The sequence below is a fragment of the Gambusia affinis genome, linkage group LG07 (genome assembly GCF_019740435.1).
Source record: "Gambusia affinis linkage group LG07, SWU_Gaff_1.0, whole genome shotgun sequence".
NCBI classification, from domain to species: Eukaryota; Metazoa; Chordata; class Actinopteri; order Cyprinodontiformes; family Poeciliidae; genus Gambusia; species Gambusia affinis.
Genome location: NC_057874.1, coordinates 30,963,193 through 30,976,723, shown reverse-complemented (window position 1 = coordinate 30,976,723; position 13,531 = coordinate 30,963,193). Strand labels below are relative to the sequence as shown.

Below are 13,531 nucleotides of genomic sequence, written 5' to 3'. Positions count from 1 at the left end.
TCCGCCGGTAACCTCAGCTACTGTAGTTACTTTTCTTTTTTTTTTTTCCCCTTTAGTGTTATAAAGAATTGGTTTTAAAAAGAATATTTTAAGAAGCATCTAATAAAAAGCTGTTTGTACATTTTAAAATAGTCTCAGATGTCTTAATCCACGCATGAGTGAACTTGTGTGTCCTATCAAAAAGGGGAGTAATATTCCTTGGGTGAAATTCCCAAGGTGGCGCTGTGGAGCAATTTTATTTGGGTTCAGAAATTTACAATTTCCCGATTTCAATCTAGTCTCGCCACACCAACATCACAGCTCTGCTGTTTAAAAACAGATTTTTATTTCTTTTTTTATTTCAAACAGGTTTTTAAAAACACAAAGAAAACCAGCAGAGCAAGTGAAAACAAGTGCATACATACCCAAGGACAAAGTAATTAGCTTACCACTGCTTTTCTGTTTGAACAGTGAACACACTGAGTGTTAAACGTTTGGAACAGCCAGCGCTGTCCGTGGCTGGCAGCTTTGCAGAAGGAGGCGTAGCTGCCGCTCCAGTGGGTCGGTGGGAAGCCATATTTAAAATCACCTGACAAGTTTTGTTGATTTCTTCTTTGTTAACCTAAGTTAATATTTTGACAAGACGGACTCATTTATGTGTTTCCAACTTAATTAGTTTAGAGGTTTTATTATTCTAAATGACAAAACAGATTTTATTTTTATCATAAACAATATATTAAATGTGGCCATCATGTTGAGTTCTGTCGATTTACTTTTTCTTGGAACCAAAATCTGTTATTAATTTTTGTATTAGAAATTATTTGGATCACTTTGGAAACTTTTAGACCTTCCCATTAATTTAAAAGATTAAAAACACACCGGGGGTCGTGGTGCAGATGCTTTTTGTTTGCCAAATGACTTTTTCTCCCTATTAAGGCTAATGTGGGAAAATATTAGATTTTTTTTTGTCAAAGGTGATGTGGAATGGGAAAAATGAACAAAGTCCAAACCTTGTTAAAAAGAGAGAATAAAACACAGCTTTATTACATCTGTACAGACGGAGAACTCAGAAGAGAGATCTGAGATCTCACTAGACAAAGGAATCACTTATTTACTGTTTAATGCCCTTCGCACACAGACAGGGTGTCATCGCTGATATTCTAAAAAAGCTTATCAGATTAATACACATAGTGAGAAAAATGCAACCTTTAGTTAAAAACCAGTTTCAGGCAGAATATTCTGTGCCTAATAATAATCACTCAGCCGTTGGCTCTGGTCTGTCACTCCGGAGGTTTGATAGTTATTTACTTATCACACTGGAGCAAACTTGTGAAGGCTAGAAGAAAAACAATGACTCTGTAAGTCTGAGTAAAATATAATAAACTGATTAAACAATGTAAGATTAATATTAAATAAACTTCTAACAGCAAGCATACTGTAAATAATGATTTTATTCCACCGTGAGCAACACCTTAACAGGCAAATAAAGGATTTATTTTAGACAGAGAATTGGTAAAAAAAAAAAAAAAAAAACATTTCAAATAAATAATTAAAAAAAAAACTAGTTGCAACTTTCAAAGTCAGGGTTGAAAGGTTTTGTCAGTTGAAGGGTTATGCTGAACGGCTGGCCTCTCCTCACAATCAGCTGGTTGACTGAGACTGAGTTGGTGTGGTGGGGCTTGTTGTTGGTCTCGCAGTGGAGGTCCACTTCCTGAAAAGCTGAAGGAAAATGGAAATTTAAAAACAATTTAAAATTGTAATTTCACTGATAAACAAAAAGGTTTATCAAGTGTAAAAATCTGATGCAAACCTTTATTAAAGTATTTCATAAGAAATGTATTTTCAACCTGATGCTGCGAGAAAACAATTTCCTTCACAGGAATAATAGAATAGCATAATAGCAGATTACAGACAGTTAAAAAAAATCAGTAGAAAAGATTGTTGGAATGGCAGAGAATTGCTCAACTGAAATATGAGAACACAAAAAAGACTTAAACAGTTTGTCATGCCTGTGAAGTAATTGAATGTTTTGTTGGTGTGGAGAGGAGGCCGATGGAATAGCGCCCCCTTATGGACAAAACAGGAAACAAATTATACACTGAAAAAATGACTGTGTGGTGAAATCTAATATAAATGAATCTGTGATATCAGCAATAAAGTATGTAGTATTGATTAAATGTCCCTTTAAGTATTCATGTGTCCAGCGCGAAATGAAATACATTTTATAATTCCATTTGTGTTTTTCATGATATTGTTCTACAGCTGACATTAATCCATGTCCCTGGAATAGACCTCTTATTGGCGTGATTTTTTCAGATTAACCTGCTTTTAATAAATAACACGTCTATTTAAAATTAATCAATGGTTTTTAGTATTTAAATTTCTATTTTGTTCCCTCACTGTCCTCTGTAATTCTGAAATTTGTTTTAAATTTTTGCCTTTAATTTGAAATGTCTGACCGGATCCTCTGTGCTGTTTTTGTAAACTTGGATGCTGAACTTGGTTGGACTGAAACTTCTCCATCAGGACCACAGGGAGGTTGGACCGACTCCAGTACAGCTTCATGGACATTTGTCTCCTGCTTCAGTCTCAGCAGATGAAGGACAGCAGCGGCTCGGCGGAACCATGAGGCTTCTCTGCTGCGTTTTTCTGCTCTTTCTGCGCAGCGCGGACCTCCGTCATAACATCACAGCCGCCGACTTCCAGGCGGAGGATGCTGCGGGTTTGGCTGCGGGGACAGAGGAGAGGACCGGGCCGAACCGGACGGAAACTTTCAGCCTGAAACGGGTGACTCGAGGAGCCAAAGATGGGAGTTTCAGGAGAAGAGAGCCCGTTTCCCAGAACGGTCCTCCCCGCAGACACGACGACCCGAGCGGCTTCTTCACCACGCCGCGGACGCACCGCCACTCCTCCGCCCCGCGGACCAACTCCTCCGCGGGGCTCCTGAATCCGCTGCTCCCGGTCACGGATGCCTCTTACTGGGCGTACGCGGTGCTGCTGCTCGCGCTCGTGCTGTTCGCGGCGGGTCTCGTGGGGAACCTCGCGCTCATGTGCATCGTGTGGCACAGCTTCTACCTGAAGAGCGCGTGGAACTGCATTCTCGCGGGACTGGCCTTCTGGGACTTCCTCGTGCTCTTCTTCTGCCTACCCGTGGTCATCTTTCACGAGCTCACCTTGAAGCGGTTGCTAGGAGACCTGTCCTGTCGGCTCGTGCCCTACCTGGAGGTGAGAGAGGGTTCCGCAGGTTGTGTCCGGGTAAAAAAGTCAGTTTAATTAAATTATAATACAACTCCACCTTTAATTTTATTTAGTTTAGAAATAAAAATCCAAACCGCAACAAATATTATTATGTAACAGAATAACCAAAAAATGATGTCATAATTTTTGCCATTTAAATAAAACCAATTATGAAGAAAGAAAAATGTAAAAAGATGTTATTAGTCGGTTAATACAAAGCTCGCGTTGGTCATGTGACCGCGGATTTTCTCACTTATTTTCTAAGTGATCAGATGCAGTATGTGTCTGTTTCTAAAGCATATTTGGTTAAAACATGTTTGTTCAGTGAAGTTACTCACATGGAGTAAAATATTCTGAAATGTTACTCAAGGTAAATTAAACAATACCGTAGTAAAATACTCCTAAAAGCATTTTTTCCAAAAAAGTTACTCAGTTTGCAATTCAATTGATTTGAGTTTGTGTGTTCTTCACTTAACTGCTTTTCATTGTTGTAGCAATAGTCTTAGTTTGACTTACTCAAAGATTTGTCAACAATTTTCACACAGTGAAGTAAATTAAAATTACACCACTTTCGTTTTGTGGAACAAACATTTATTACCAATAAAACACAGCATCACAGATAACTGCTAAGTATTGTAGCGTAGCACCTTGAAGCTACATGTAGAGAAAGAAACAGTGTCTCGGGAATCCACCATTTCTCTGGCTACATGTCTGAAAACTGCAAAGCCCACAGTGGTTCATGTGGACCATCTCTCTCTGGTATAGTTACTCTACTGCAGGGGAGTAACTATACACAAAGTGGCTCCTGCATGTTTTAGTTCTTAATTATCGTATTAATCAACATTTTCTATCTTCTTCACTGACCTTCATAATGTTAAACAATGTTCACTAAAAGTGAGAAAAAGTGAGTTTATTAATTCCACAGTTAGCTACTTATGACATACAGATGTACCAGATGACTTTCAGTGTTTGACAAAATTGAAAGAGTAAACCAGCAACAAATATTCACTAGTTATTATTTTCTGACTGAGGTGTGTGAATTTGTTTTGCACCATTTGTTTTGGATCATTTGGGGCAAAACTGTAAGTATAATTTTTTCTTTCTTGGTAAGGGGTTAGGGGGTAAGGGTTGGTAAGAAGGCATAGATGGCAGACCGATCGTCTTACGTTTTATTACATTATTGGCTGATGTTGTTGCTCTTTAAAGGATTTTATCGTAATTATTTAATGTTAATGGAATATTCAGAGCTCTTCTCCTGATCTCAGAGTCCAGCCGGTGAACGCATTCAGTTCAGACCCAGTTCTCCATCTGAGCTGTTTTTACTCCAAATGTTGGACCGACTGTGAAGCAAACTGATGAATGGCTCTTTGTCCCTGGCTCCAGACGGCTTCCCTCTGAACAGAGCAGGCTGTTGTGACCCGTTTGGCCTCTTTGGTTCTGTTTGTGAAGCATGAAGCAACTCTTGTTTGTCAGATCTCAGAAACAAACAGTTTGAAGAGCTGAGCTGTTTGTCTGCAGGTTCAGACCAGAAGATCCACAGTTGGGTCTAAGTGAAGGCAGAGACTCAGATTCTGACGTCTTCAAGCTAAAATAAAAATATTTAAAGTTTGTGACCCGGATTACTGGGTCAGGAAGGACCGTCAGATAGAACTTCAGCTGTGAAAGAGTATTTCCATTTTAGTCGCAAATGTCACCTGATGTCTTGACAGTGCACCTGGAGAGAATCTGAGGTCACAATGGTGCAACCAATCCTTGGAGTTGGAAGAAAAGTCTCAGACACAGAAAGTCTCCCTGACTTCCTCTCAGTCACAAATCAGGTCTCAGCTGTCTCTTCACGACGACCGATGGATACTCCACCCACTTCACTACAGATGGCGCACCGAGCCATCAGTCCATCTCCACGTCATTTTATACCTCAGTTATGAAGCAGACCTAGAGATACTTCAACTTCTCCACTTGGTGCAGAACCTCTTCCCAGACCCAGAGACGGCACTCTAGCCTTTTCTGGCTCTAGAGCATAGTCTCACATTTGGAAGCACTGATTCTCCTCCCAGTTGCTTACCAGTCAACTGTGAACCACTCCAGCAAAAGGTGAAGGCGATAGGACCATATCAACTGCAAAAAAACGAGTTTCCAACTCTTCTAGAGGAGACAGGTTCTAGAGCAGGGGTCTCAGACTCGCGGCCCGCGGGCCAACTGCGGCCCTCGGGACGATAGTTTGTGGCCCCCACCTTAATATGAAAGTTTAATGTTAGTGTGGCCCGCGAGCAGTGATGTCAGTAACGCGTTAATTTGTAACGCGTTACTGACGTCGGACCACTTTTTTCAGTAACGAGTAATCTAACGTGTTGCTATTTCAAATCCAGTAGTCAGACTACAGTTACTTTTCAAAATCATTTTTGCGTTACTATCTTCTTTTGTTATTTAATCGTATTTCCTCTACTCGTCTTGTCGAGTGACCGACGTCTCTATGCGACAGAAATGTAAACAATGGAGGGAGATGCGCATTTTGTTGGTGGAAAAACTGGAACTATTTTGAGATTCTGCCGCCAAGTCCGATTATTATAAGCGGCTTTGGGCTTCATTTTTTAAAGTCGCTTGCCGATTTAATGAGTGGCGGGTTGCGCCTTTTTGGGCTCGTTTTTGAACGTGAAGTTGCTCATTTGGGCTTGGAAATAAGCAGAGACTCATAATAAATCCCAGAATTTATTCGTCATTAAGGTAGTTTTACTCAGTCTCTCCCTGTTCATCATTTCTCAGATGATCCGTCCCGCTGTGTCTTTGTTAATGGCAAGTTACTGTATTACCTCTGAATGATGTCGAGCTTCGCGTTGCGCTCCAGAAAACTACAAACATCGAGACTAATATGAACAGCGCAATAAACGTGAAAACAGCCACGAATGAACGTGTCCGTAGTTTCCAATAATTATAATGGCAACTTAATTCTAATTATTAATACTAAGATAAGTGTCGCAAATCTGTGCAGCCATCTGAGCTGTGAGCTGCAGGAGGAGATCTGTGCGCAGTGACACCAAATGCAGGGCCGTAACACAGAACCTGGAGGCTGGGGGGAGGGGGGGCTTTAAAATCCTTCTCAGAGTTTTCCAGACAACAGTGGACCACACAAACTACTCACGTTTTTTATTTTTCTACAATCTCCTCTTCAGTTCAACCTTATCATTGGAGACACATTGTTGATGTTACCATTATAAAATAGCTTACAAAAAAGTATTGGCAAAGCTCAATGTGATTTTCACAGGAGGCGGAGCGTTGTTGTCAGCACCTGCTGAAAGTAACTAAAAAGTTACTTTTAGTGTAACTTAGTTACTTTCCAAATCAAGTAGTCAGTAATCTAACTAAGTTACTTTTTCAAGGAGTAATCAGTAGTCCGATTAAAGTTACTTTTTCAAAGTAACTATGCCAACACTGCCCGCGAGTTTGATATGATTGGCACTTTTCAGTGTTGTGTGCGGAGCTGAACTAACTTACCAATCACAGTGCTTCAAATGGAGCTCATTGACCCGCAGTGCCACTCTGAACTCAAAGCCAAGTTCAGGGAGGTGAGTGGAAAAGCAGACAAGCTTGGGCAATTTTTGAGAGAATTGCCACCCAGCTTCCCTGAGCTTTCCCGAATGTTCAAGCGGACCATGTGTCTTTTTGGGAGCACATACTTGTGCAAAAAGCTCTTCTCTACCTTGAACTTCAATAAGTCCAAGTACAGGTCCAGACTTACTGACGAGCATCTTCAAGCTCTACTTAGGGTCTCAACTGCCTCCTCCCTTAAGCCAAATGTGGCTCGGCTATGCGAGAGGAAGCGCTGCCAGACCTCTAGCAGTAAGAAGTAGGCAGAAGAAACAGTTTATAAACTGTTATATTCATAACAGTTTATGTTCAATGTTCCATTCATGTTCAGAAAGTTAAAGGTTAAAGAACTGTTAATACAGCCATTTGAATCTGAATTATAATAATTACATTTATCTAGTCTTCTATAGCTGCTGTGTTATTATTATATTTTATTTATTTATTACTGATTAATTTTTTTCTTATGAATTGTTAATTTATTTATTTTTTCATCTTATTTTGTGTTTAAAAAATAAAAATAAAGACATTTGATAACATTGGTATGTTTTTGTAAGAGCTTTTCTTGTGGAAAACCCGATGCGGCCCAGACTCACCCAGACTCTACCTCCATCGGCCCCCAGGGAAATTGAGTTTGAGACCCCTGTTCTAGAGTCATGTGTCAAAGTGAGTCAAACTATTTCTAGCGGGAACCTCTCAAACTCACACACCACTTCAGAGTGCTTTCCCACCAGAGAGGTGACATTCCCCACCCCGAGAACCAGCCAAGGATCAGACCGCCATAGTCCCAACATTGGCCATCACCCATCCCACATTACACCCCAACACTTTGGCTCCTCCCCTATGAAGTTTGTGAATTCAGGCAGCGATTAGACTGCAGGCAAGAGGGTCCAAATACTCTGTATGGGCTGTATAGTTTGGAGACTGAGGAGAACCATCTCAGGGTGATCAGTCCCTTGGCTCCTGTCCTCTCGTCCTTCTGCTCACTGGATCCAGGCAACAACATCAAGTTTACGGAATTTTCTGTTAAATAAGGTGATAAGAACTGAATCACTTGTCTTTTAGAGTTTTATTAAATCTTGTTTTAACAAGGAGAGCGCTGTCATATCAACAGTATTTTTCAGAGCTCTGGCTTCTCGCATACAAAATGTATATTCTCTTTTGCAGCCACCCGCCCTGTTTCCCTCTCCCACCTCTTATCATGACCTTCGCATACCGAGAGTTGCTCCAAGTTACACCACTTTATTGATAGCCAACAGACATCCCTGTTCTGTATTACCTAGTGATTAAATATTAAATCAAATTGTCCATTACAGTCAACCAGCTGGTTGAGTTTATTTTAGTTTCCTGTCTCTGCAGCGCTCCAGTTGGGCTCCCAGGTCCCTGAACTGGAGCTTCTCCTCATTTGTAGGAGCATGTGGTCTGCAGCGGGCCGTAACGAGGTCGGCCCTCCAGCCTCATCAAGGCTCTGTCTTCACCTCTGTTTGTGCAAACAAGGGAATCTGTTTCATGCTAATTAATGACCGTTTTCTTTAATTGTTCTTTCTGCTGAGGAGCGTTTAAGCGGGTCAGGCTGCCAGCTGCCCCCGTCTGCTGTTAGTTCAGCTTTTCTCATGCTAATTACATTTCAGCAGTAATTACCCTCAGCTGGGTCATCTCACTAAGCTCTCTGAGGGAGGAGAAATCTGTTTCTTTTGGTCAAATTCTTCAGTTCATGGTGATGCTCCCTCTGCTCTGGATCAATGTGGAAATTGCTTCTCTAGCTGGAGTTGCTGGTCTTGATATGGATGTAGATTATTTAAGTTAATGTTAGGAATAAGACTGAGATAGAGTTTATCTGTTCAGTTGATGCAAAAATAAAGGATTGTATGTATTTTTCCAGGCACATAGTTCCATTTTATAGCCTAATCAAGTAACTATGTTACCTTCTGTTGTTAGAAAATGCCAATTATATCAAATATGATTTAAAATAAAATTGACTTTGTCATTTAAGATTTTGAATTTGGACTTCTGTCTCTTTAAGAAGCTCCTACTCTTTCCGACACGCCACGTTCAGCACATCGTCACAACAAGAACTAAGAAATCTTCAGGTAATGAGCTCAGCAGACTGTGTTTGCTAATTGCTGCTGGCTAGTCTGAAGGAGCTGAGTGCCGAGGCAGAGAGGAGAGCTACTGTGTGAGGTGGGGAGGAGCTGCATCTCGAAGGCGGGGCTAGGTCCAACCAGGCATTGTGCACAGCTGAATGGTTGCCATGGAGATTAAAGGATTTCTCAAACATGCATGACAGAATCAATCCAGAATCAATCACTTGTTGACGAGGGAATTATGTTATAACATAATGTAAATCTAAAATAAGGCCCATTTTACATTATACTGCCCCTTTAAGGGAATTTTGGAAATAAATTTTAATGAACACGACATTGGAGAAAATTTTCTGTGCAGCTGAGAGGGAATGGGATCTCCAGCCGTTTTGTTCTGAAACCTGTCTTATTGCAGCCAGAGAGACGTTTTAAACTCTGGTCTGGGTTCTGTCTCCTCTGTCAGGTGACCTCTCTGGGCGTGGCGACCTTCAGCCTCTGCGCTCTGAGCATCGATCGTTTCCACGCCGCCACCTCGCCCTCCCCCCACCAGACGCCAAAGGTGGAGCCGTGCCGCTCCATCCTGTCCAAGGTGGGTGTGATCTGGGTTGGCTCCATGGTGCTGGGGGCTCCAGAGTTGCTGCTGTGGCAGCTCGTCCAACAGACCGTCAGCCTGCCGGCGCTGACCTCTGACCTGCCTCAGCACCAGCCGGCGGCCTCCCTCCTGGCCTCTCTAAGGGCAGACAGGGTGAAGGTGGACGCCTGCATCCGCGAGCCGTGGGCGGAGCTCCCGGAGAGCGTCTACGCGCTGGTTCTGACCTACCACCAGGCCCGCGTGTGGTGGATCTTCGGCTGCTACCTGTGCCTGCCGCTGCTCTTCACTCTGGCCTGCGACCTGGTGACCAGGCGGGTTCTGGCACAGCGGGAGCCACAGAAACCCAGCACTGAGAAGGTGACCAGCAGGTGCTCTTCCTCCTCCTCCTCCTCCTCCTCTTCCTCCTCGGGGAAGAAGAAGCAGCAGGTGAGGGAGCAGAGGCTGCGTACCGCCGTGATGGCGCTCACTGCCCTGTACGTCACCTGTAATCTGCCTCAAAGCGTGTGCAGCATCACCCTGGCCTACGTGTCCGCCCCGGTTCTGGTTCTGCCGGCGCTGGCTCTGGTCGAACAGTTCCTGCTGTTCATTCGCTGCTCGGCGACACCGGTTCTGCTGCTGTGCCTCTGCCGCTCTCTGGGCCAGGCCTTCATGGACTGCTGCTGCTGTTGCTGCGACGAGTGCCTCCCTGACTCCTCCTCTTCCTCATCCTCGGCCTCCACCGCCCCCACCTCCACCCTCTCCTCACCCTCCTCACCCTCGCCTTCCTCCCTCGCCCCCTCTGGCAAAGAGGAGGCGATGAAGAGCATGGCGGCAGAAAAGGCGGTTTGTGAGGCAGTGAAAGACTCTGCAGCCGCCATCGGGACGCCCTGCTGAGCCCAGAGCACAAAACCACCATTTAAAGGCATAGTTAGTGTTTTCTACATCGGGGTTGTGTGAAGTAGTTATGAATAATTAGCGTCTTACATGCAGAATTCATTCCACATGGCTAAAAGTAGCTGTGTTTCCATTACAGTTGTGTGCACATCTTTGTCTATATTCTGGGGTTGGGATGTGATGCGTTCACTGATTCACACTGCTTTCATCACTTCATTATTATCATTTTCAGACGTTGTTTACGTCCAGATTTCAAGTCTGGCTTCTTCTGCTGCAGAATTATGAGGCATGTCGGATAAAATGCGACATGACCGTTCGGACTGTAGAACCTTTGAAAATTATTGGATGGGATTCAGGTCCAGATATGAAAGCAGCTCTGACTGATTTTATCGGGTCGTTCAGTGAAACAGTTGGATAAAACTGAATTGTACTTGGGTTTTGTGAATGTAGCCATGGTGACTGAGGCCCAAACTGTTAACCACAGCAGGGTAGATACTGACTGCTTGGAACTGCTTCACACAACCCTTTTTCATTTTATTTTTTTTAAATGATCCTTTTTGATATTATGAATTCTTGGGGTTTATTTTAACATTTTCAAATAGTAAAAATATGTCATGTAGTAAAAGAGCTGAGCTACTTTGAGAACACATTTCCTTTTTTCTATCTTTTTCTGTGATCCAGAAGAATGAAAGATAATAGGAAATTCTCTCTGATTTCCTTTTATTTATTCTGGAATTGCAGACAAAATAAAACCCAGGAAATAATTTTATGTAATCATATTTTCAGGAGGTTCTGTAGAGCAGACAATTATGTCCCTTTTGTTAGAAAATTACAAATTTTAGATGCATTTCTTTGTAAATGTTTGTAGATAAATATTCTTACTGTTTTCCAGTTTCATATTTTTCTGTTTTACTAATATTTGTTCAGGATTTCTGTCCGTCCTGTTCTCAGTACTGTACGACATGAAAACTAATTATACTTCGCTAAAATTCAGTTATTCTGAATTATGGCTGTTTATTTTACAGCATGTTTTTGCTGGCTGTTTTTTTACATTTTGTTTCAATAAAATGTTATTTTTCTTCTTGAATCAATCAAATTTTATTTGTATAGCACGTTTCAGCATCAAGACATTTTTTACATCAAATCAAACACAGAAACACAATGAAACATAGAATCAATAATTAAAACATGACATTAGGTCAAATTCCATCAATAAATTTTTAATTGATTACGTTTCAAATAAAATCCTAAACAGGTTGGTTTTTAGTGGAGTTTGCATCCATAAAGGTTTACCTGTTTCACTCCTACTGTGTTGTATGGAACAAAATACCTGTTGCTATTTTTATTCACAGTCAGGATCACAATCACTCAGTTTAAAACTGTGGCATTAATGTTACGCATGGTTAAAGACTACAAATGGCCACCTGTGATGACATCATAAAGGAGCGTCAGGCTCAGGTAGTCTAGTGATGCTGATTGTTATAATGCAGCCAAGCTGGAAGTTTGGTGATTCCTAATAAACCAATAACGATGATACAGTTCGACTCATTCTTCATAAAAACACGACAAGAACCATGTAAACAGCCTTTCAAAGGGCTTCCGGCACCTGAATGTTAACATTTGTTCTTTCTCTGCTAGCACAGACACGAAGAACCATTTATTTCAACATTTTGTTCGCGTTTTTCTATTTTTTTCTTAGGGATGGTTGAATATTTTCTCCAAAATCACAGATTCACGGAACTTCAATTTTACTATGTTTCTCTGTGAATTCAATAAATAGAATGAAAATAAAGATAAACCTTTGTCGGGGCGATTTCAGATTGAACATTCAGAACTTGTTCCAGAACGTCGAGTTGCCGTTGGGTTGTGTTTTGTCTGGAAGGCGGGGATGATTAGGGACTGAAAGGAGTGCTGAGCAGCTGCACGCCCACCGCGGCACCGACCCGCCATGACTGTGACGCTCCTTTTTGTTGCTGTTGGATTACTGAAGGTCACGGCTTCACAATGAGCTCCTGCAGACTGGATGAACACAGACGCTCTGTGACCGGTTGCTCTGGAGAAAATGCAGGAATTCCTCACTCAGCCGACGGGTTTCCAGAACCTTCTTCAGATTTTCTTTTATTCCGGGTTCAAACTAAAACTTCATCCAAACACAAGAAACTTCCTGACTGACTGATTCACAGACTGGGATTGGTCAGGTGTATTCAGAGATTTGATTGGCTGGTTGTTCTTTCACAAAGTTTCCTGTGTAGAAACCATAAAGCTGAATTTTTACTCAGAAACTAGTGAAAAAACCCACTAGTTTCTCCTAAAACCATCAGTTTAAAGATTTTATTTCTGTTTTCAGGAAGGTTTGACTGAGATCCAGTCTCTTCCTGAGAAATCTCTGTTTACACTTAGTTTACACCCAAATCCATTTCATTTTTACCATAATTCTGAGTACAGAAATAAGTCCGACTACCTGCGGTTGTCCACATTCTGGACAGAAAATTCTCTACATTGATCCAGAAAATGTTAAATCTGACAAACTGGAATCATCATGATTCATGTAGGATTTTTCTCCCCTGGTTGGACTCCATCAAAAATTAAACCTGATTTATGGCCTTAATATTTGCATGAATATTAGTTCTGTCATTTGAATAATAAAGCTGAAACACCTGGAGGCCGTCATCGGTCTGAGTTTCAGTTCATGAGCCGCTGCTGCGTCTCGTTTCCTTTGAGCTGAAATATTTGTCCTCCCACGTCGTTGTGCCTGGGCAAAGAGGAGGAGGAGGGGAGGCCTCAATAAGGAGCGCTTTGTTCAGGCCCCCTCCTCCTGCAGCTCAGAGAGAGACGGCTGAATAACGCTGCATATCAATCTCCATCCACCGAGGGAGTTGCTAAGCTACAACACCCACTGCCTCCCACCAGCTGCCCCCCGTCACTGAGCAGAAAGAGGCCGAGATGCAGCGGAGGGTGAACGGCCGGATAAGCTCAAAGACAAACGGCTCAGTTTCCTCAGAAACCAGTTCAACCAGAGGCAGGAGTATCCCTAAAACTAACACTGTCCCAGTTTGAACCACACTGAGCTTTAATCCTGCAGAGGTCATGTGATCAAATGTTTTCTGCAACAAACTGAAACTGACTCACTCGTTCAGAAAAAGATGTTATTTTTTATGATAGGTACAAAAACCCAGAAGTTTTTGTGCTG

At 42.2% G+C, this 13,531-nt stretch overlaps 1 protein-coding gene across 1 annotated transcript; it reads left to right on the top strand.

Moving 5' to 3' along the window:
* Positions 1-2,021: 2,021 nt before the first annotated feature.
* Positions 2,022-11,425, top strand: LOC122833867 (G-protein coupled receptor 37-like 1). Its single transcript, XM_044121805.1, has 2 exons — positions 2,022-3,204; positions 9,340-11,425. Exons 1-2 carry the CDS (start codon positions 2,470-2,472, stop codon positions 10,339-10,341), a joined length of 1,737 nt encoding a protein of 578 aa, XP_043977740.1. The 5' UTR covers positions 2,022-2,469; the 3' UTR covers positions 10,342-11,425.
* The last annotated feature ends 2,106 nt before the right edge of the window (positions 11,426-13,531 follow it).

Bases quoted from the DNA above. Each gene is read 5' to 3' on its own strand.
- LOC122833867 (XM_044121805.1), top strand. From the start codon at position 2,470: ATGCTGAACTTGGTTGGACTGAAACTTCTCCATCAGGACCACAGGGAG. The intron at 3,205-9,339 runs GTGAGAGAGGGT...CTCCTCTGTCAG, and splicing joins GGCTCGTGCCCTACCTGGAG to GTGACCTCTCTGGGCGTGGC.